The sequence below is a fragment of the Pezoporus wallicus genome, unplaced genomic scaffold, assembly GCF_028554395.1.
Source record: "Pezoporus wallicus isolate ANWC-B61680 ecotype Strahan unplaced genomic scaffold, APGP_CSIRO_Pwel_v1 scaffold_11491, whole genome shotgun sequence".
NCBI lineage: Eukaryota > Metazoa > Chordata > Aves > Psittaciformes > Psittacidae > Pezoporus > Pezoporus wallicus.
In genome coordinates this window covers 4,383,027-4,406,112 of record NW_026642649.1, presented here as the reverse complement: position 1 = coordinate 4,406,112, position 23,086 = coordinate 4,383,027, and the positions used below count along the sequence as shown (strand labels likewise).

General features: G+C 43.7%; 1 protein-coding gene across 9 annotated transcripts; it reads left to right on the top strand.

The window, feature by feature from the left end:
* Window positions 1–5,770: 5,770 nt before the first annotated feature.
* CDV3 (CDV3 homolog) lies at window positions 5,771–19,144 on the top strand. 9 transcript variants are annotated; one of them, XR_008975176.1, is made up of 7 exons: window positions 5,771–6,045; window positions 7,933–8,012; window positions 9,697–9,848; window positions 10,829–10,991; window positions 12,025–12,074; window positions 12,206–12,291; window positions 12,459–14,299. XR_008975176.1 is itself a non-coding variant. In XM_057431582.1 (6 exons), the coding sequence occupies exons 1-6, from the start codon at window positions 5,836–5,838 to the stop codon at window positions 12,473–12,475; spliced, it is 672 nt and encodes a 223-aa protein (XP_057287565.1). In that variant the 5' UTR covers window positions 5,771–5,835; the 3' UTR covers window positions 12,476–14,299. The 9 variants fall into 9 exon arrangements, 6 of the variants coding, with proteins under 6 accessions (XP_057287565.1, XP_057287567.1, XP_057287568.1 ...); XR_008975177.1 differs by lacking the exon at window positions 12,025–12,074; XR_008975175.1 differs by having other exon boundaries at window positions 12,025–12,291.
* The last annotated feature ends 3,942 nt before the right edge of the window (window positions 19,145–23,086 follow it).

The following is a 23,086-nucleotide window of genomic DNA, read 5'->3' as shown; positions in this document are numbered from 1 at the left end:
GGGGGTTGTTTGACTTTTATTTCTCCTTCTAATATTTGGCATGATAGGATTAAGAACATGGGCCCTCCACTTCCCAGCAAGTAAACACTTTCTTTGCTTGGCTCTTTCTTGCTATCAGCATCCTTTAAGGCAGGTTGGCCAAACTCCCTTTGAGCAGGCTCCCAAGCAGCATGAACATGTGGGTGACCATAGGTAGTTCCTCTTATTTTGATGGTATCATGATGAAGATTTTGCCCTCTTACCCTTCCTTCTATTTTAAACATTGATATATTCATGGTGTTGCATGTGCCGTATGATCATATAAAGTGCCAAGATGGACCTGCCCTTTCAGAGATAATAACAAACTTTGGCCCCTATTACACAAAATGTTAGAATCCCAGCCTGGTTTGGGTTGGAGGGGACCTTAAAGCTCATCCAGTTCCAACCCCCTGCCACAGGCAGGGACACCTTGCACTAGACCAGCTTGCTCCAAGCCCCATCTAACCTGGCCTTGAACACTGCGAGGTTATATATAACATATCTAACCTGAACTTCTCCTGTTTCAGTTTGAACCCATCACCCCTTGTCCTGTCACTACAGTCCCTGATGAAGAGTCCCTCTTCAGCATCGTTGTAGCCCCCTTCAGACACTGGAAGCTGCTCTGAGGTCTCCACGCAGCTTCTCTTCTCCAGGCTGAACAGCCCCAATGTTCTCAGCCTGTCTCCATACAGGAGGTGCTCCAGCCCCTGAGCATCCTCGTGGCCTCTTCTGGACTTGCTCCAACAGCTCCATGTCCTTCTGATGCTGAGGACACCAGAGCTGCACACAGTGCTGCAAGTGGGGTCTCACAAGAGCAGAGCAGAGGGGCAGGATCACCTCCTTCTACCTGCTGGTCACACTCCTCTTGATGCAGCCCAGTATAAGGCTAGCTGCATCTGCAGCTAGGCAGATGGCTGCCTTTCTTGTTCAAGTCCCTGCATGGGAAGTTAACATACATGTGTTTGTGGGATGAGGACTTTACAATATTAACAGTTACACAGGGTGACAACATAGTTCGTTATGTGGACTCAAAGACTAGAGAGAAATGGCATGTGTTAGAGAACATAATGGCACACAGCATGTATGAGAGGTGGTCTGTAGACATTCTGATCTTCCATTGGAACACTAGCTAACATAGCTATTTAGTTTTTAATGACTGATGAAATCAAATACACTCCAAATCCACTATACTTGACCCACGAGTGAGTAGCAGGAATCAGCACACAAGTGTTGTCATGGCTTGCCTTGCTCATTTCCCCAGACATGGAAAATCCTTCCCGATAGGATTACTTGACAAACAATTCCTTAATCTCTGCAAAAAAGGCCATTTGGCATGTACCACCTGCAAGACTGTGATGAAAAAATCCCCCAGTTCACTGCATTAAGAGATTACCTAACAACCACCAAGAAAAGAAAGGTTGATGATGACAGATTCCCTTTTTTTCCCTCGCAGTATGCACGCAATGATACCTACTTCCACATCAGTACAGAAGTTACCAAGCTGAGACTCCATCAATAGTGGTGATGAGGGAAAACAGACACAAAAGGTGGTACAAAAGATGGGATGACACAGACCCTTGGGTTGTTCACTGGATGCTGTCTAGGGATAGTGACTTCTGGACATCAGTGAAACATAACCTCCCCCTCCTTGACACATAAGAGAGAGCAGTTTCTGTATGATTTGAGAAAGAAGAGGGAATTTACACATTATCTGTGTATTTCTTCATAGCACGCCCCGATAGGTGTTCAGGTTTTCTTTCTGTCTCATGTGTGCTGAAATTACAGACAGCAGCTTCTATAAATAATCAAATCTATAGCACAAAACCATACAATCTGGAGTCAGATCTCTTTGCTATTTTCTAGTGACGCTGCAGGTATGAAAAAAACACTGCTGGCTATCCCACTGAGAAGCTGTTCTTTATAAATGTCACCAACAGAGAGAAACCTGGCGAAATTATGAGTCCACAACTGTGATATGAGAAGAAGGATTTCTTTTGAGTTTCTTACCTGCCATTCCAAGTGCTTGTTCCAAAAAAAACTTGGATCGTAGGTTCAAACGATCCAGCATATTTCATTAAAATTCAATTAGGTTCCTACCAAGATGTTTATTCAGTGGAATGAAAATAGTTTACTGCAAAATCATCAAGGTACTCCAGGGAAGTGGCTGGAAAAGGAGAGAGCACCTAAGCAGAAATAATGAATTTCCAACAGCTTTTCTCTCTATCCCAAGCAAGGACCAAAAGCAACTGAAAAGATTCTTTCTGTGATTAGTTATCAGAAGTCAAATGTAACATATCTGGCCTTTTGAAAACAAAGTGCTTTCATGGGAAGTGCTAAAGCTCTTGTGAACAGATCTATACCTTCACACAGGTTGACACTAGCTACCTATACAGCCCCTCCAGCACGTCTTGCCAGCCTGAATGCTAGCTAAGCATTAACAGTCCTCACTGTGTGAGATGGGAAACTGAAGACATAAGAGACTAAAGGCTTTCACAAGTATTTGTCAGTGCTAAGGTTCATAAACTGATTTACCTTTATCCTCTGGTCTAGCAGCTGCTGTATTAAATACACGTGAACGTTTCCAGCTGGTTTTCCTAAGAAAACCAAAACCAGGAACCAGATTTGATTAGCTCCTACTGCAGTAACTATCACACCTCTACTCCCATGGAGGGATTTGTGGTGTTTGCTGTTATGAACTCAAGATGCTGTAGACAATACAACCTAACAGCCAGCTGCTGCATAAAGGACTTGCTGTGTTCCCATCACACTGTCCTGTGTTTGCACCAACACCCAACATCTCAGGAGACAGTTCAGGAAGCAAACCCAGCAGAAAATTAGCCCTGCAAAAAGCAGGGAAACCTTCCTGCCACTCAGCTCCCTGAACCAGGCTAACACAGGGTCAGACATGCACCAGTACAGGGCTGGATTGGGCAGGGAGACTAGCACAGTCACCCCCTTGGTGCTTGCTAGTCACTCAGTTGGATTTGCTGCAGTGCCAAACCATATGCGTACTTTATTCTCCTCTTCACCCAGGCACAGCTTCCTCTGTGCCACAGCTGGAACAGACACTGCTGCACCCTCGGGGGAAGCAGAGGGTACCAGCCCAATGCTAGCTCATGCTTCATTTCAGGTTTCACACTGAGTGAGCAGCATCCCAGCCAGGAACTGGTATTCTAGCCTACCAGCCTTGTGTTTTCAGTTTAGCATAAGCAATAGCATACTGGTTCTATGCCTGAAAAATTATTTTTAAGGTGACTTTGAGCTGGCATTGTGTATAATTTAATACTTAACAAAACACCACGCGCTCCTTCTACCTCTGCCTGCTTTCAGATGGCACCTACTGGTGGAGAAATGGGCATAGCAACACTTCTCCCTTCTGAAACACAGTGAACTCATAGCATCCCAAAGCTGACTGGAAGGTTAACCTCCTCAGAAGAACCAGGGCTCACGCTGCTGCAAGGGCCCACCAGAACCCTTCTGCAGGCTGCTCAGTGCCTAAGGGCACCTTCTCCAACTTCCTTACACAGGCATCTGTTAAGTGTTATCAGATGAATTGTTCTGCTTGTGCTCTGCAAATGTCAAAGCAGTTTGCAGTGCTATCACCTTCATGTCACAGAGTGGAAATAATTTGGTGTGAAGAAGTAAGGGCAAGATAAAACGCTGGATGACTGGAAAGGGAAGCCTGCTCCTAACTCCTGCATCACCCACAGCTCACTTTAGTCTCTCCATGTGAACAGTGGCTGCTACATCACTTACCCTACAGGGAGCAGCACTTCATCTCTCAGTCTTTGTAAAACGCACCAGGATGCACAAGGAACAGCACCATTGCAAGACTCAGCTACAGGATGGAGCCAAGGCACCTCCGTGTGCCACAACAGGCACGCTGCAGCATGGGGGAGGAGGCAGAGTCCTCCAGGTAAATCTGTACCTGAGCTTCTGCATTCAGAGCAGTGTCTTGGCAAAGGTTGCTCACACAGGTCAGTGATATCTACTGCAGGAGAAAGCTGTCTCTGAGCTCATGCTCCTGTCACAGCAATGTGGCAACCCGCAAATTCCTTGCATTATGAGCATGACTTCTGCCAGTCCATGCCTGTGAGTCATCCTTCAGCCAAATGCCCTCTGCACACGTAGTGAAGATCATTGCATTTGAGCGAGGAAAGCAGAAATACTGACCTTTTCTTTTCCCTGCATCTAACATTTTACACAACCACCTTACCCATAAAGGCTAACATGATGAATTCACAGAGAAACTGCATACAAATGGGATGCACCAGCACGTTTCCACAATTTTACATAAATAAAACTAGAGGTGGGAGGCAAATCCCAGCATAACTGTGTAACTAATGCTGCCTTCAAAGTGCCAGCTGAGACATGCCTTTAAACCTGGACCTAAGCCTTCCAAGGCCTAAAATGTTGCTGCTACTTTCTATGATTTCCACTGAGTCTGTTCCAGATTTAACAGCTGAAATGCTTCTTGGTACTCTGCTCCTGACAGCTTCTAATCCAGAGTTGGGCATTCCAGCCTTACAGCTTCCTGCTGGAGTACAGACACAAAGGAAGGCAATGCAAACACTCCTCCAGATCTAACTGTCCTCTGTCACATCTTCCTGTGACCTTCTAGCAACCAAAGGGGACAGCAAGAGTAGGAGGGGAGCCTGGGTGCACCAAGGAGGCACAGGAAATGAGACTTACCTCCCAACTTCGCTCTCTGCTTCAGTAGTTATTCCCGATACAAATAGGTGCCACTGATCACATCTTTGGTGTTACCAGATGAACTGTCACACTTGCACTCTTTAGTTCTTAGGGCCTGCTCTGTGTGAAGCCAACCCCTGTAAGTGCACAGCGGTGGTAGAGAAATACAGGGAGAACACAGCATGACGGACATAAAGAGGATTGCAACAAATCTCCCCAACACAGAATCATCAACTACAATGGCTCAGTTACAGCTAACAACCCTTTCACAGAGAGTGCCTTAAGTAGGATAGCTGCACCTTCCCTTTGTCAAGTAAGCCCAGGAATATGGGTGGAAAACACTATATAACAGTATTTTCATGGGCACAGAGACAGTCAAACACTCCCCCAAAATCAGAAGCACTTTTTATATGTTTATATACACATATGTAATGATTTCAAGTGAAGAAGTCACAAAGCATGAAATGATCCTGTATTGGGAACACATACATGTTTACTTTTACATTCCTGTAATACAAACCAGTGCTTATTTGACATGTATCTGTCGTTTGGGCTCACGCTTTAGCAGCAGGAACACTTGTCTCCTCCTGAGGGCTGACCAAAGCGAGTCATCAGAAACAACGTCTCATGCAACTACGACTCCTGTTTTCCAACACGTCCTGCCTCAAAACTCTTTAACACATTTTAAAGCCACGGTGAACCTTTTAAACACCGTTCTTCCCCTCTCCGGAGCTCAAGGTCACTGCAGCACGCAGTGACCACTGCAGACACCCACTGTTAGCTTCGTTTTGCCGCAGATACTCCCGAGGATTCACCCTTGACTCAGGGAAGCTCTCACCGACACATCCGGACATCGCACACAGGGCGGTGTGTCACGTCTTACTTAACCGCACCAAGACGGACCCACACCGCATTTACGAGGTGAAAAGTGCCATTATTCCCTTGCACCCTTTACAACGGTGCGCGGCCCTTTCTGGGCTGGTCACCTCAGCGCACGATAGGAGCGAACGCCGATTCGCCTCAGCGGTAGGCGGGACCGCCGCGGCTAAACGCTGCTGGCCCGCGCCGCCGCTGCGCTCTCCTTCCCCGACAGTCTCTCTAGCCCCGCCGCTGGGAGCCGCCGCCATGGCGGCCACCGAGGAGAGGAGCCTCGACGACTTCTTCGCCAAGCGGGACAAGAAGAAGCGGAAGGAGAAGAGCAGCCGAGGGGCCAACGCCGCCGCCTCCAACGCCGCCTCGAGCGCTTCGGGGGCGGCCGGAGGAACCCGCCCGGCTGACGGAAGCGGCTCCGGGGCTGCCGCCTCCAACGCCGGCTCCGCCAAGACGGCCACCAAGGTGCGGGCGGGAGCGGGGCCGCGCCGTCGGGGCGGCGGTGGGGGAAGGGTCACGGCTTCCTCCCGCCGGCAGGGGGCGCCGCAGTGCCTGGCCCGCGGCAGCGGCGCGGCGCCGCCCGGCCATGCGGGCGCCCGGGGCCGATGGGGCCTGGCGGAGCTGCCGGCCTCGTATCCGCTGGCGGGGAGGGAAGGGTGGGGTGGCCGGTTCCCGGTCTCCGGCTTCGGCCCTACCCAGCCCGCACAGGTTTCTGGGCCTCGACGCATGGTAGCAGCCGGAACTGGCTGTTCGGATCAGGTGACGGCTGTAGGCCAGCTGGGTGTGTGGCCTATGGACCTCGGTGGTAAGGTCCCCCGGCTCTGCAGGAAAAGTACTCCGAGCTCATTGCCTTCCCCGTTTCCGGCAAGGGTTGTACTGCCAGTCATTAGTCCTTTTTGTGCCGATTTACAGTGAAACAACGGGAATGCGAGAGAAGCTTAAGTGCTCATAGTTGAGTTAATGCCTTACAACTGGTCGTGCTGTGTATTTTAAGCAATTTGAGGAACACGCTGCTACTTCCCAGTGTTCTTTAACTTGCGGAGCTTGACACCAACAGTAGCTCCCTAAATAGACCAGGGTCAGTGGTACTCTTTAGCTGCTCATTTGCTTGTAGAATAATACATGCTTGTGATTGAAACTTGTAGTTGGAATAGAGATAAAGATCATTAAATGTGAAAGGTACTTTAGTTTGGAAACAGTGATGTTTCCATGGAGATGGGGATATAAGAAATCCAAGAGATTTTAGAGCTGTTGGCTCAGGCTCTTCCAAAGGACTGGATCTTCAGCAGACGGTGCAGTACATCAGGTCATTTTCTGTTTCTGCTGTTACTTTAAAGCAGGTCAAAGTTTTCCTGCTAGAGGTTGATAATGTAAAGGTCCTAGGACAGGGCTCTTAAAAGAAGCTGTATTCCCGGCTGAAAGGGGCCATGCCATGGGTAGACCCTGCTTGCCGGGTCTTCATATTTGAAGTAATAAAACTGCATTTCATGTAGAGTGTAGGAATTATGTTTAACTTAAAGCCTGGTAACTTTAATTAGGCTGAGTGTGTGTGTGTCTTAAAGATGTGACTAGAAACACGGGAGGCCTGCTTTTCTGGTCCATTTCTGGCCTACCTTATCCCCAGAATCTACTGATTACACAACAGGACGAAATTGGACCCACTTAGGTGGGTCCTGATTTCTCCAAACATGCAGTCAAAATCCTGTTTTAAAACCTTAAAGTGGGGCTCTCCAGAGACTTGTATTCCACTGGTTTTGTGTGCTCAGATTGCTGTGGGATTTGAAGCTGACCTTTTTACTATTCTAAAAACACTATTAAAAAGCCAAGAAAGGCTGTAAATGTGGTTGTGAATGTGAAAAAGTCAAATGTACCAATATTAATCTTTGTCATAAATCCACTGTAAGCTGTTCCAAATGTCCTTTAATGTTTGGCTCATGAAATAAGCGATGGAAAAGTAAATCTAAAGCCTTCTGTGCATTCAGGCTGTCACAGAAGCTTTCCTTTATGTAAAGGGAGAGGTCTTGTCCTTGTATTTTCCTGGTCCTGTGCTGCCCTGTGACTTCCCACTGGATTTTTACTGACATGATGTGGTTTTCTTTCACTTGAACAACTTTTTGCTGGGGCATCTCTTAGCTGTGGTAGTGAGTTAGTCAGCTCACAAGTGCATCACATATGGTAAGTGAGGGGAGGAGGGAGTGGAATTCCTTCCCAGTTGGCAGTGGCGCAGATAGATCAGTTTCCCATGGAACTGCACCTTCACCCTTAGTTTTCTTTTTATTATCTTAGTTACCTTAGTTACAGTCTTCTACTCTCAGTGTAAAGAAGTTAACTTGTATTTCTCTTGTCTTACAGGAAGAAGATGATTGGAAGGAGTTTGAGCAAAAGGAAGAAATTGATTATAGTGGTCTTAGAGTTCAGTCCATGCAAATAAGGTACTACTTCTCTTGTTAATTCTTCTCTCCAGTATAATCATTACCTCTGCCTAAAAACTATGTTCTTCAGAGCTGCCTTCCGGGAGTCCAGTTAAACAGAGGTCTGATATGTTTCTGCTAGTGCAGAAGTTTGCTGAGGTTTGACTGTTCTCTGACAACGTTCTCTTTATTTTCTGTATCTCTGTGGATTCTCCAGGTTTGTTTGGTTTGGTTGGGGTTCAGATTTTTATTACAAATGCTTAACATTGCCCTCTGTAAAGATAGTGAAGTAGGAATTTTCCTGAGGGAGGAGTGCAAGACAGTAATTCCCACTGAATCATTGGACTGCTGTAAGGGTAGCTGACTCAGTCCATTCAGCATCTCAGTTTGGGGAGTGAATTCCTGAGCCATTGCATTTTTATGTCAAAAAACCCAATCCTGTGCCATGCCATTGAAGTGGCTAATCACATGTCTCAACAGACACGTGACAACTGGGCTGCTGCTTCACTACCTCTTGGTACTTTGCATTCCGGATGCTTTTGGTGCTGTGGCACATTCTCAGGCGCATGGAAGCTTCTGCCAGAGGATTTTATAGCTACTCAGTAGGTTCAAGGGAAGAGTGGAGAAGTAAATGGAAGAGCAGCCCACTGGAGGTTATAAATTATCCAGCTCTGGAGATCTCTTTGCTGAAAATAAGCCATGGAGTCTGTGGTGGGAGTGGGATGTGTGTGCTTGCTCTGCTGTAGCTAGCCTATAGGCATCTGCCTTTGACTGGAGTTTAAAATAGGATAGTGATGTGTATAAGTTCTTGGTCCAGCTTACTGTGATTTTTACTGTGTTTGGACAATAAAAGGGCATTTAATTTTCAGCAATTATAGGTATTTTTAACTGTTCTCTGATTACTTTTAAAGAAAACTTATCCAATCATGATGAGTGTATTATAACTTCTGTATTCCCACTTTGGTGCTGCGATGCACATGAGTGGCTTTGGTTTTTCTATAGCCTCCCCCTGTACCTTTATCCCATTACACCACACATCTTTCTGAAGCAGCTTTGTTTAGCAGCTTATTTGGAGTCTTTTGACTATTTCTGAGCAAAAAAAGAATAGTCTAACTAAAATAGTTTTTTTCAGAGTATTTCTCTTTAAAAACTGGGGTAATTCTGTCTGTGGTTTTTCTGATTCCCTCTTTTAAAAACCCAACCAAACAGCACTGACTTGGTTTGTAGATTGCCTTGGTATGGGCAATAGGAATGTTTCTTGGTTGTGGTTATAGGGAAGGGGAGCTCAGGACTTGCTTTCTGTCACTGTATTTTTCCACAATTTCTTCCTCTTGAGTAAAGCATTTTATGAAAGCAGGACTTGTAGCGCTTTCCTTCCTTAGCTTCTCCTCATGTCCAAATGCTTGACTGTCTTGTTAAGTAACTTGAAGCACAAAATAAGAAATCAGTTTATTTGGGTCACTTAGTACAGTTTGAATTCTTCTTTAAGAACTTTTTTTCTTCGCATTTGCCAAGTTATGTAGCAGTGTACCAAAAGCTGTTCAGGTGCAAGTACCAGTGCAGTGGTTACAGGACTGATGTAGTCTGGTTAAATACAGTATCTTCAGTGCAGCAGCTGTGAAATCTTGTCTGTGGTGATAGCGTAGCCTTTGGCGAGTCTTAAACCTCTGTGTGTAAAAGGCTACTTATCATTGCTCTTTTTTAGTGAAAAAGAAGATGAAAAAGATGATGATGAAAGTGAAAAAAGAGAAGAGCACGGTGACCACTGGGAGGAGACTGGTGGTGGTGGTGTAGACAGATCATCTGGTCCTTGGAACAAGTCAGCTCCTGCGCCGGCACCTGTCGTCGAACCAGTTGGTAAATTTAACTCAAGAGTTGTTGTTTTTTCCAACCAGAAGCATGTTGGGTGGAATGAAGCTCCTCAGAGAGTAGGGCTCATGGAACAGTTCCTATTCAGGCATGTTCTAACATACCATTGGCTTGGTTGACATACTAGGAAGTGTAGTTTTCTTGTAAAGGGATCTGAGGAACTGAACTGATAGCATTGTCAGGTACTTTAAGAAAACACAAGTGGAAGGGTTTTTGGTTTTGGCTGAAAGCGATCTCTCTGCTTTGCTATCTGCAAAATACCTGTTGGAAGCATTTCTGTTGATCCAGAAATACTGCTTTGACAGTCAAGTGGATGTTCAGCCACTATCGGCTGTGTGGATGGCAGTTCTTGGGTAGGGTTCTGTAGCTGGTAGGACGCTTTTCAAATCTGCTCTAGGGCACAGAGAGCATGACATTGTAAAATTGACTCTTTAACTGGGATAGGACTTCAGTGGAGATAAATCACTTGGATGTGATCCGAATTCAGGCTGTTCTCTTCCATGGAGAAACTCATTTCAAAGTGGGCTGATGTATTTTCTCTTGTTTCTGCAAGCAAGGAGATAAAATTAATGAGTTACTTCATTGTAGATTGTTACGTTAAATATGAACTGTTTGGGAATTCTCTTCTGCATCTGGAGAGGTGCTTGAAGTAAGATTCAGCCAATACATAATTATGTGTTTGCATCTCTAGTTTTAAATATAAGCTGCTAATAAATAGCGGATAAGAAACGTGAAGTCCTCATCATTGCTTTTGGTTCCTTGAACTTTGTGAGGCAATACACTGAAGCCACATCTTAATTTGACTACTAAGTATAGTTTAAATCAGGTGACACCTGATGTCAGAGCTTTTAAAAGCGCAAAAACATACCTGTCTTTTCTCTTTATCATTTGTGGTTTGTTTTTTTTTGGTGGTGTTTTCCAGATATGAAGGCAAACTTCTCTTGTCTAAATCTTGTTTTTATACCCAGTTACAGAAGCCCCTGAACCAGTTCAGACTGGTGGTGTGTACAGGCCTCCTGGTGCCCGGGAGGGTGGCAGGCCACGGAGAGCACAGCAAGGACCACCAGAAATCTATAGTGATACGCAGTTCCCATCACTGCAGTCCATCGCCAAGCTCATAGACAGTCGAAGGTAAGTACATCCCTATAAGATGCATTTTAACTGCCTTCTCTAAGGTCTTGCTTCGGTTTAGAGCTTAAGCCTAAATCAGTCAAGAGAGGAAAGAAATAACTAAGAAATTATTTATGGGAAACAGGATTTTCCAACTCTAGGAAGGACACAGCCCAGTGAAATAGCCAAACAAGACTGCCCGTTCCCTTATCTTTGGCTTGCTGAAGGGTTTTCCTAAAGCAGAATATTGCTGTAGCAGTGATAGCATCTGGTTCCCTGGGATACTAGCCACGGTGAGGCTCTGTGTTACTAGCATCAGTAGGCATGAGTAGGGTGTCTCGAGCACACTGCCCTCTTATTAGAGCTGTGAAGATGAATAAGATTCCTTCTTAAATGGAGGAATGGGATTTAATGCCAATATAAATCAATAAACCTGCTGTTGGAGCTGTGGTTTACAATGATGAGCTCCCAGAGTTTGCTGAAGGGTTTTCTTTTCGTGGTGCTGAAGACTTGCAGTCTCACCCTGCTTTAGAGTCTTCATCTTTTCACAGCCATATTCCCTACAGAAGATATAGCTAGGCCAGTACACTTGGGTTCTTTTGTTTCTTCTGGGTTTTTTGGGGTTGTTTTCTTCTTTTTTCCCTTTTTTTTTCTTTGTGTGGCTTTGTCTGCTTGGCAAATGAGCTGTGCTGTCATTGCTCCTTTAGGGTTTGAGGGGTGCAAATTGAACTAAGAGGAAATTCTGAGCGAGCATTCTAGAGATAGACTGCTGCCTTTTAAAGCCTATTTTTCATAAATGCACTGAAAGTTACTTTTGAGAATGTTAATACTGAAACTTGGAATGTGATCTGAATTGTAGTGGGTGATGAGCTTATTCTGGAGATAAGGTTTTACAAGTTTTGCTTGGGAATGCTTGGCTGTTGTGTTAAAACTTTAGACCTTAAGTGTTCTGTGTTCTTAATGGTTTTGTTGGGCTGGGGTGGAAGTAGACTAGAAATTCACAATTCACAAGCTAGTGATAAGATATTTACTGATTACATTTATTTTCCCTTAGGGATAAAGAAATGGAGAAGAGCTTTGAAGTAGTAAAACACAAAACTAGAGGTAGGGATGAGGTGTCAAAAAAACAGGCACTTAAACTTCAGCTAGACAACCAGTATGCTGTGCTTGGGGATCAGTAGAGCTGCATACACATTACAATTAAGGAATGCTTTTTTGGTAACCCTTCTACTAAGGTAACTAAACTACAGCTAACGGCTATGATGAACATGCCACCTTATTTCTGCTGGATCTACTGCAGCAAGTGCAGACTACTTTTGACGTAAGTGCTTGGTTCTCCTCCGCTATGGAAGCGTTATATGTTACAACTTCTCCATTGGAAATGGGGCAGATTAAATGTAAATGATTGAACAAGAGTCATCAGTGTTCTTTAATTGCTCAGAAAGATACCTTCAGCCAGTGGTCATTTCAAAATCTTTTTATGTTCAGATACTGAGCCTTCGTAAAGGTTGACTACCTCAGACTTGCTGCACTCATTGTGGACACCATGTGGATCACAACTTCTGGAAGAGAAGGTTACAGCTGTTTTAGTGGCCATCTGAAACTTGAAACCAGCTCTACTGGATTCCTGTCAGAAATCCTGCAGAAGTCAGCCATTTGGTTCCAATTTGCTATAACAAAGATTTAAGTGACCTTAAATGACAAACATATTCTGTTCCCCTTCTGAGGAATCCTGTCATGTGTAGCCATAGCCTACTAGAGACTTCTGGAGCGTACCAATACCACTCATGCTACCCAAGTATAACAGAGCTGTAGTTTGTTTACCTTTTTAGATAGCTGTTCTGAAGTAACTGCAAAACAAATTAAAACTCACTATCAGATTGGGGGAACAATGGGTTTGAATGGTCTGTTTGCATTAGCCATTTTCACAGTTGTCTGTTGAAGCATCTTATTTTTCCTGTTCTCCACAAATGCCTGCCTTGTTTCTGATATCAAATTGCAGTATATTTAAGTAATGATGAGATGTTGTAGTGAAATAGGGTTTATTTTGGCTTTTGTCATGAGGTTTGTCTTTCCTACCCTGCAGCATTAAGAGTTTTTTTTACACAGAGGTATCCAGACTCTTTAAGTAAAGAATTTGGCTTTTAAAAATGAGATACGTGGCAGTAGTGGTACTAGATAAAAACTTCTCCTCTATTAAAAAGTGATTTGTTTGTTGAAGGGTAATGGTTACTTGATAACCAGAATAATGTAGTATGCAGAGGGATAACTAGAGCTGGTAAGCCTTATTTGTTTGGCTACTTCTGTGAAGCATGCAGGCTCTTTGAGGCATAAATCCTCTATGTAAAACTCAAATGCTGTTTATTCAAAGTTGGGAAGTTTAGTACTAATGGAAGGCAGTGACTTCTTCCAGTTGTTTTCATCTTTGATTTAATTGAGTGGAAGTAGGCAAAATGGCACTGATACACTAAGAATTTAGGACACTGCCCCCAACACTGATTTGATGAACCAAACCTGTCAAGTACCAAAAGTGTCCTGCTGTAACTGCTTTTCTCTTCTCTGAATTCTTATACCAGAAGCAAAATGAAGTAAAATAGTGGCATGCTCCAGTGTTGAGGTCTCTCAGAGTAAATGCCAAAAACTAGACCCAACATCTATAGGAGTTGCCAATGGCAAGAAAAACCAGGGAACAAAACAAAACTTGTTGGCTCGTGTGGTAGTTGTGTGTATGTGCAGAAGATGAGGTTAGTGCAGGAATCGCCTCATTGGGTTCCCTTTTGACTGCTGACTTTCTTTAAATCTGCTTGAGGCCAATGGGAATTTTGCTGTTGACTTCAGTGGGGCTGGGGCTTCACCTGAGTCTTTTGTGCACAGACTAAAACTGGCCTTGCCCTTGCAGAGTTACCTGTCTCTAAAACTTCTGCTAGAAGCTGCTATTAAAGAGGGCTCAAGAGACTATCCTTAAAGTTGGAGAGTTCATTTGGAAACAAAACCTCACAGAAAGACTCATACCAATACCTTGGACTCTGAGCCATGTATCTTCCTTGAAAATATGTTGTTGCCAGCAAAACTGTTGATTTGTCACTAAAGATTTCTGTGGAATTCATGGTAAACGGACACGTTGCTTGATGTGGTAGAAACATGAAAGCTTAAAACACTTTTCTTGATGCTCTAAAGTAATTGGGATCACCAATGAACTGAGTTTTAGTCTACTGTATGAAGGGTAGATGAGACTGTTCATTGTACCATCTTTGAGGTTTTGGGCATGAATTCTGGCAGTTCAAGAAAACCCTGTAACAGTTTCAAATCAAATAAAATGGAAATACGGAGTCTGGAGTGTAATGAATCTTTACCTTTAGTTCTAGCTTATGACAGACAGCTGAGGAGACACAGCATTTGGATCTTAAGGGACAGGCCATGGAGTGGGTAGTCAAGTCAGCCTTATGGTCAGGTGGGCTGTGTGTAAGAGCTTATAGCAGTGCATTCTAATACAACTTCTGTTTGTACAGAGAAGTTTAGTTGCTTTCTGTCAGAGTGTCTTCTTAGTCCCACCCTATATGACTGGATTGAGATCGTGAATTGAGTGTGAATGAAGCTTTGATTTGCTTTTCACTTGAAAGTAGCTCTGCTAAATCAAAGAATGAAATAAACCCGTAAAACCTCTTGGATGGGTGCTGCCATCAGAGTCCATCAGCTACTGATAACTAGAGCTGTAACTCTGGGGGGCTTTTCTTAAGCATTTCATTCCAGGTTCTTTCTGGAGGCATCAAGGAAAAGAAAGAAAACACAGCAATTTCCATAGCACAGAATGTTAAACTATTGAAAACTGTTCCTTGTGTTAAATATCGCTGCCACGAACTAGCAAAAAACCAGTTGTCAGTATCTTCCTGTAACAGTGAATTGTTGTGCATGCCTGAAATCTTGGAAGTCATCCCTCTGTGGAAGCTCAGTATGCTTTTGAGACTCTGAAGTCCAACTTTACCTGGTTTGTTGTTGCATCCATTCGAGGCACGCTGAGACTGTCCATGTCATTCCTTCAGAATGCTTCTTGAAGGCTCATTCCATAAATGAAGGATTGTAGAAATGAGATTCTTGGTACCAGTCAGTAAAATGCTGTTGTGTGCTCCTTCCGAACCTGTAACATGCTTTTGTGGTGGCTTGGTTGTTAGTTTCCAACTTCAAGATTCCATTTTACTTTGTCTGTGACATAAAATGAAAATACAGCCATGAAGTTACCGACCTGCTGGTAGAACGTTTAAACGTCCAGTACCTAAAGGGAAAGGAACAGTTGGGATTTGTGACTCTCAGTGGTGCAGTCTGTATTTAAGGAATGTTGAAATGCCAAAACCTAGATCATTTTTAATAAAGTTGGACTTCCCAAATCCCTGCTGTAGGAATCTGGCATCTGTATTTCCTTGAAGTGATGATAAATATAGAAGAGGATTAGTTTTGATCCCTGCTGCCCCTGGTTTAGCTGTGCCATGCTTAATCTTACAAAAAAAGAGGAACTGACAACAAAAAGCAACCATCTCCTGCTCCTTCAGTTTTGTCTCTGAAATTACCTTTACCAGTCATGTCCAAAGTAACTCTTGCAAAACTTGGGAATAGCTGAATTGTTAATAGCACAGACTGTGTTACAGACCTGATACCAGTGTTTTGGTGTCTGCATGTGCTAGCTCTCAGAAACTTTCACCACAACACACTGTTTAGGTCAGGTAAACACCATATAAATGTGATAGGGCTGCAGATCTTAGAGTTTGCTTATCTGAGCTTTTGCAATACTTGTTGGGTTTCTTTTTTTTGTCTAAGTTCAGCCTGGTTGAGTAGTTTTAAACTTGCTTGGGGTTTTCTGTCAAATACTGTAAGTAACGAGCGGATGATTGGTTTTTAGATTAATACAGCTTCATGTGCTTAAAGGGTGCTTAGTTACAAGGTATTAGTACATTATTCTGTCCAATACTGACATGGTCAGAGAAATGAATACCTCCTCTTTTACATGACCAATTTGTATCAGAGGCCCAAGAAACTAAATATATCAAAACCACCTTGAGTACTTCACAGTCTTTATGAATAGCCACAATCCAGGTTTCAGCACCTGGCTGTAACTGAGTTCCCAAATTGTCCCCTCTCTGCGTTCAGTTTTTGATTGCACAAATTGAAGGCAAATTGGGGCTTTTTTGGGGAATGTAACAAAAATAATAACATGCCTTTACATTTCAGAGAGATGAATTAGGTACGTACAAAGGGGGAGGAAATCTGATGGGTATTTGCTAAGGAGTTCTGAAGAAAAAGTTAAAAGGGTGGCTTGTCTGTGTCCAGGTTCATACAAGAACCTGCTTTAGCTGATGGAAGAAGAAATGGCAGCAGGAAACAGCTGAGGAGTCTAATACTGATTTGGATAAGTTGTAACTGTCATGTACCTATAGTTTGGCTTCTGAAGCCCATGTGTAGTCCTACTGTGTTCTGTTTGAAGTGAAACTGAACAGCAAGGAAGAGATTTTTATCCTTTTTAAATAAGGGAGATTGGAAATTATGCAAATAGAACAGAAGGTAAGAGAGGGATTGGGAAGGGGGCTTTCCTAAAGGATAGTGTTAGATGCATAGCCTGAGGCAGGGAGTGGAGTGTAAGTGGTTGGGTAGAAGTGCTGCTTTCGCAAGTGACAGATCCATCTGACCTGAAATGAGGCAACGTGGAGTTCAGTACTTAAGGAAGCCATCCCATTTTCTTTTTTCCCTTAAAGAAAAGGATTGGGAATACCTGTCCAGAGAGAAGGTAGAGTTTTGCATTGGTCCAAAGCTGTCTTAACTGGTTGCCTGTGGAGAGAACAGAGAAAGGACAAATTCCAAGACAGCTCAGCAATCTTCTTAGGAAAAAACTTGTTTCATTTTTAAGAAACCTTTCTTGCTTCTGCATGATGAAAAGCTGAAATGCTGATTCAAATTGCTGTGAAGACCTTTCTTTTTATTGTGAAGCATGTTCTAATGGTACGTATACGAGGGGCTTATATTCAGTAACTTAGGGGCTGCTATGCCAGAATACAACTATTGGAAATGTTAATTAACAGTGTTAATGAATCACCAGAACAAGTTCAGCTGGAATACCAGAATGGAAAAGATTGTCTGAAATCACTGCATGCACTGAGAAGCATCCCATTTTGTAGCAAGAGCATGGACCCAGGAGAGTGGGATTTGACCTTGGTTTTCCACTGTGCTGCTTTGTTGACTTCAAGCAGTTTAGGTTCCCTTTGCCTCAGTTTCCCCAGCTGTACCAAAAAACCCCAGCCACCTACCTCACAGGGGTGTTGTGAGGCCAAAGCTGCTCCTTGTCAAGGTTTGGGACTGCTGGAAGGTGCTGCAGAGGACTAAAAACCTTCATTAGAGGCTCTTTATATTAGCTTTCATTACAGTATTTTAATACTACTTTGGGAAAGGCTTATTTCTACAGAATGTAAATTACATTCTATTTAAGCATTATGTAATTAGACGTAGTATGTATGGGTAAGGAAAAGGCTCAGGCTGAGCACTCCATCTAACTGGTATTTCATCTCTAATTCTCTGTGCAACACAAATGGTATACTAATATAAGGCTTTTTGGGTTTACGAGATAGGGCAAAATTGATTTCATGTATTCCACATAAAAACCAATGTCTGAAATAAAATCCTGTGCACAGTGGATAGCCATCTCTTATAACGTGGCTGGTTTAAAGTCTATTCCAATTATATGAACTAGAAATGTTCACTGTTGGAAGTATGTATTTGTGTCAGGGTACTAAGTGGTGTTTTGTGATTGGAAAGTAGTTTTCTTCTTTCACTGTAAACACACGATTGTCCTGCTCTTTATCCTTTCCCATGTTGAAGCAGCATACAGGTACAATGGAAATTGGGAGAGACAGTAATCTGAAACTTTAAAGGCTGGTACTGAGGCAGGCTGTGGGGGAAAAAGATGAGGAAATAAAACAAAAGGACACAGTTGCCCATGGGGAGGCCTCTGTCAAAGGGATAAAGAAATGCTCAGAAGGCAGAGCTGAGAGGGGCAGGCAGGAGAGGAAGGTGTATAAATACAGAGGTGGTGATGACCCTATCTACTTATCTCCTGTTTAGCAGTTAACTGCAGCTGAAGGAACATGAAAAAATGATCGTTAGGAATACTAGAGACCCTTGTCAGCTGTAATGGTGAGATCAAGGCTCACTGCTCAGCTTTTACAGTGGGTCTCCACTGGAGAAGCAGAGAACATGATGGTGGCATACATGCAGAGAGACTGCAGCTCTGGTGGGGACTGACCAGAGGTGAGGCCTGGCAGCTATTTTCTCTTCCTAATGTTTTTCTCACTGCGGCACCTCTAAGACAGTTGTTCCTCTGCATCAACCATGACAATGCTCTGTCAGAAATGATTACTGCTAAATTTCAACACATTGCTGCAGTTGCTTCAGAGGAAACGTTGAAGTTGCTGAATTACAAGCATTAATGAATAACACAGGGAGCTTTTTGGAATACTTGATGATGAGTGACATTGAGGTCAAGAGAGTTGTAGGTGGCTTAAAATGGATAAGATAAATATCCTGCTATATGGTGGGGAAGAGAATAAAGGTGTAGATCATCTATCCTTTTTCCCTTTTATTAAACAAATTACTTTGGTCTTGATGTCTTTCAGCTACAAAGAGCTGCTTCTGCCATTCTCTTACCACTTTCCTCCCTATACTTTCCTAATCTGTCACTTTTAAAGATGCTGATGAAACAGCAAATACTCATTGAGGCTCTTTAAGAGAAATACGTGCTGTAATGTTTTTCCATATTATTCTGTCTTTAATGCAGCCTAACACCTTACTCGCTTTCTTGACTGCAACTACACATTGAGCAGATGTCTTCATCCAGCTGTCCATGGTGATGCCTAGATCGTCCCTTTGAAAGATCACAACTAACTCAGAATCCACCAGAGCATGTATGAGCAGTTTAAAGCCCTTCCAGTTTTCACTGCCTTGGGCTTCTTTTCTCTCACCACTGAAATGCCAACTTTACAGAGGGATTTAGCATCCCCTGGCACTCACCCCCTTCCCCAGTGCTGACAAACCTAACAACTTTCTATGGGTATTGATTCTTGCCATCCGATGTACTTCAGTCTTCAGTTTCATGTGTATAACCCACTCTCCCTACCAGTTGTTAGCGCATGGCACGCTCTTACCAATTTTTACTCAGTCTGACCTTTTCTGTTCTATTTCTTGTCTCATGTATTGAGTTTTTACCTAGCTCAGTTATAGCACTTAAGTAACCAAGTTAAAACTACTTCATTTCAAGTAATTTGCCTCCAGAAAACTGTCAGCACAAGCTTCTTTTTCCATTAAAACAAATAACTTACCCTATACCTCTTTCAGAGTATGTACAACCACAACAAAATGATTCAAATTGTAAAAACAGGCTGATGATAAAAGAACAAACATATTGAGAAACAAACAGTCTGAGTTTGATCTCCCAGAGCTTAGCTTCTTTGGTTTCAGTGGAGTTATTTGTGTCACATGAGCTCAGTTTCATTAAAACTTGATTTGAGATCTTCTCACTTGAAGTCTAGATACAGCAGCTGGAAAGGAACACAATGAATAAGCCCCATAGCAAGCTTGCTTTAAGTTCCTGGGTTATTCTCCTCCATGTTTGTGGCAGAGATGAAGCAGATGTATTACTTGGTCTCTGAGCAGCAACCAGCTGGGCTCAGCCACACTTAGCTGAACATACCTGTTGTAGTATTTAACTGGACTTTGAAATTAGATTACAGGAGTTGAGATGGAGATGAGTGCAACACTGGATGACAGGCTTAGTCTTTGTGGTTTGTTTCATCTCTTCACATTCTCATCTTGTACTTTAAAGATGGTACAGCTGTAAAGAAGGTTAAGTTGTTAAGTGCTGACTGCATCTACCAGCAATGCTATATTTATAAATACAAAGGGGATGTCACGAGGGAAGACTCAAGCCTGTTGGAATGCACAGCCTGCCACTTGAGAGCTGCACTGTCTCAATACCAGAATACAGCATCATATACAACAGCTGCAGCTCAGTTCTAATAGATGAGTAGTATGAAGAACATACCTTGGATTTTTCATGCAAAGTGTCCGGTGTTCTGTTCCACCACTACCAGTATTCTGTCAAAAGCAATTGTGGCTGCTGGTGTTTATAAAGCTGGCAAATTGGAGCTGAGGTGCGAGTTAATTCTGAGGGGATGAGGGGGAAGAGAGCAGATAAGGAGTAACTGAGAGCTGTTAGTGCAGTACTTCATGTGTGTGGGACGGGGTATGAAAGACTCCTCTCTGCTGCTACACTCATCAAAGCCATGTCTTGCCACTGTAAATCCTGTTACCTACTACCCACCCCGTGACCTTCAGGACTGACTAGTTGGTTCTCTGACTGTGCAATGTCTTTAATCTGGGAATTAGGTAGAAGGCAAACTGGCTTTGTGAACTGGCATAACAGTGTGTTCTAGACAATTGGCTCTGCTGCTGGTTTTGGTTGGTTTGGTTTTTTTTCTACAACTCACAGCCCAGCAAAAATCTCCTGATTTGACCTTTTTTCACCCCAGAGCATTCCCTCATTTCGTTCATCTACGTTATTACCATGCCAAAGTTTTCTAGTCAGGTACCTGAATTATTCACCACTGTAGAAATTCACCATTTAGAAAGCTCTGTAAGCAAAACCTGAGTCTTGATCATGCTGTATTTCTTCAGTCCGGGCTCCCAGCATCAAAACATGGCTCCATCTGTTGCAAAACTGCTTAGCAAGTAAATATGGTCTCCATGGGCAATTTAAACCTAGACCCTGGAAGGCTACACAGGAGCCTAATTCCCATGGAAAGAGCAAAATGAAGGCAGGAAGCACTGGTCACAGTACAGCACAGTTCAACTATGAGAAAGAGTAGGGTTGCATGACTGGTAACATGCTAGCTCAAACAAAACTGGCGTACCTGGACATCAGGGTCTGGCCTAAAGCCTTTATTTTTTTAATGAAGAGATGACTGAAGAATAGTCTCTGTAACTGAAAAAATAGGAAACTGACTTTGCTTTCAGCAGTGTACCAGAATGTCTCACCACCAGACTGAACCTAAAGAAAGGAAGATAAAGCCATTTGAGTGCTTACTGTAGTGCAAAAGAACAAACAATACCATCTGGTTGGGAAAAGGGGTGGCTGGGAGCCCCCCGAGCACAGCAGAAACTGCTTGAGCCAAAGCTGAGTACAATATGATCTGAGAATCCCTGTGTGGCCCCCACAGTTAACACAGGAACCGAATGGTGCCTGTATGTTTATATATATAGTTTAGAGTTATAATTTAAGCTCCAAACCTGAACTCCATTGTTTTGGCAGTAGATTTTTTTTACCCTGGTTTACCTCGCATGGCTTCTGCAGATGACAGCTTCAAACTGTGCAGTGCACACACCCCTTGTTGCCCTTTATGTCCCACGTTAAAGGAATGGTATTGAACTCTGTAAAGCACTTTTGTGATGTTTCCTGTGAAGAAAGCTGAAGAAAATAAACTGATTTTAACTGCACCAACTGAATTCCTACCTCCAGTTTGTCTCGCTCTTGTGTTAACCCCTCTCTTCAGTGACAGAGCAGTCAGTGTGAGGACAGCAGCATGCTGGTTCCAGGCTCGGTGTGGAAGCGGGACTGGCACACACGTGCACACGCTGAGCAGATGCCTGGAGAACAGGTAATGCTCAGATCCCATGTCACTGGTCCCACTGGAGCTTGGGATGTGTCTGATTTCAGCTGCTCCCCTTCTGCTTTGCCCCCAGGATTCACTGTGGCTGTGTGGCTCCAAGGCTGCTTTAAAGCTTAGCTAAGTGGGTCAGGGAGTGGTTCCTTAGCTGCAGAGTGAGAATAGCAGCATGACCCTTCCATAGCAGCTTTTTCCAAGGACTGGGAAGAAGAAAATACAGCAAAATCCCAGGACCCTCATGTCTCACCTGCCAATATCCATGCCTGTTTACAAAACTTGCCAACCAAAGCAGCATTTTGGGGATAGAACAGAGAATTGCCAGGGAAATACGAAGTTAACTCAAAATGTGATTTAAGGCATTAAAAGCAGCATTAGTTTCAGCATGTGGATTTGGAGCAAATTGGAGGTGTTTGTTGGGCACCCACAAAGAGCAAAAAGCATTCAAGCTGTTAAGGTCAAGAAAAACAAAGCAGGTGGCAAGACTAGTCCCTGCAGCTCAGCAATCGTGCCACAGCCCAAGTGCCCACTGATGGGAGCACAGAAAAGAATCAGATCCCTCATGGCCACGGGCATCTTCCTGACAATTCCTTCGGGTCATCATGACAGTGTGTTGTGGAGCTCACTGACAAAACATCCCCTGCACTGCAGCAGGAAGCAGACAGCGGAGCCTTGCACACCAGGGCAGGCTGCCTTCCTGTCCCCTCCCACCTGGAGACCTTTAGCCCTTCCTCCACCACTAGTTCTCCCCAGCCTGGGGCAGGGCTCTCCAGACTGAACAGCACTTACTAGATGCTTGTGGCTCCTCCTGTCTTCTAGCTGCAACCAGTACTGATGCAAAGACTTCCTGTACAACAGTATTCAGCAACTAGAAAATACAAGTAGGATAAATCTCCCCTTCAAAACAATGGAGATGTAAATTAAATATAAAGATGTTACATGCTCCCCCAGACAACCACACTGGGTCCTGTGTAACTGGACATTGTGCTTTTCCGTTCAGACAGGCCACAGCAATTCCAGCTGCTTAAACACAACTCTTTCCTAAGCACACTTTTACCCAAGCACAGTACAACTCACATACAGTAAGTTCAGTAAATAGAGACCCAGACCCCATAGTTACTAAAAGGTCAGTTTGTCAAATGTGGTTGTCTGAGTAAGGCCATTTCCAGCTGCTGGAAACCAGTATCTTTGTTCTGGCTCTGATTCCTGTCACAGACCCAGACTGGGAGCGTGGTCAGGCAAAATTCACCTCTCATGTTAAAGAGCTGGTTCTGTGTTTGCTGAACAGATGCATCAGCACTCAGAATGGCAGCACCTCAGCAGTGCCTCTGCTTTATAGAGGTCATTCATATACTCTTAGTACAAAAATTTACAAGGCAGTTCTTTTTGTCCTGTTCCCCCTTTCCCCTCCAACAGAAAATA

Excerpts from the sequence above, each read along its gene's own strand:
- CDV3 (XM_057431581.1), top strand. The coding sequence starts at position 5,836 with ATGGCGGCCACCGAGGAGAGGAGCCTCGACGACTTCTTCGCCAAGCGG. Across the intron at positions 6,046-7,932 it reads CCGCCAAGACGGCCACCAAG|GAAGAAGATGATTGGAAGGA; the intron begins GTGCGGGCGGGA and ends CTTGTCTTACAG. Across the intron at positions 8,013-9,696 it reads GTTCAGTCCATGCAAATAAG|TGAAAAAGAAGATGAAAAAG; the intron begins GTACTACTTCTC and ends GCTCTTTTTTAG.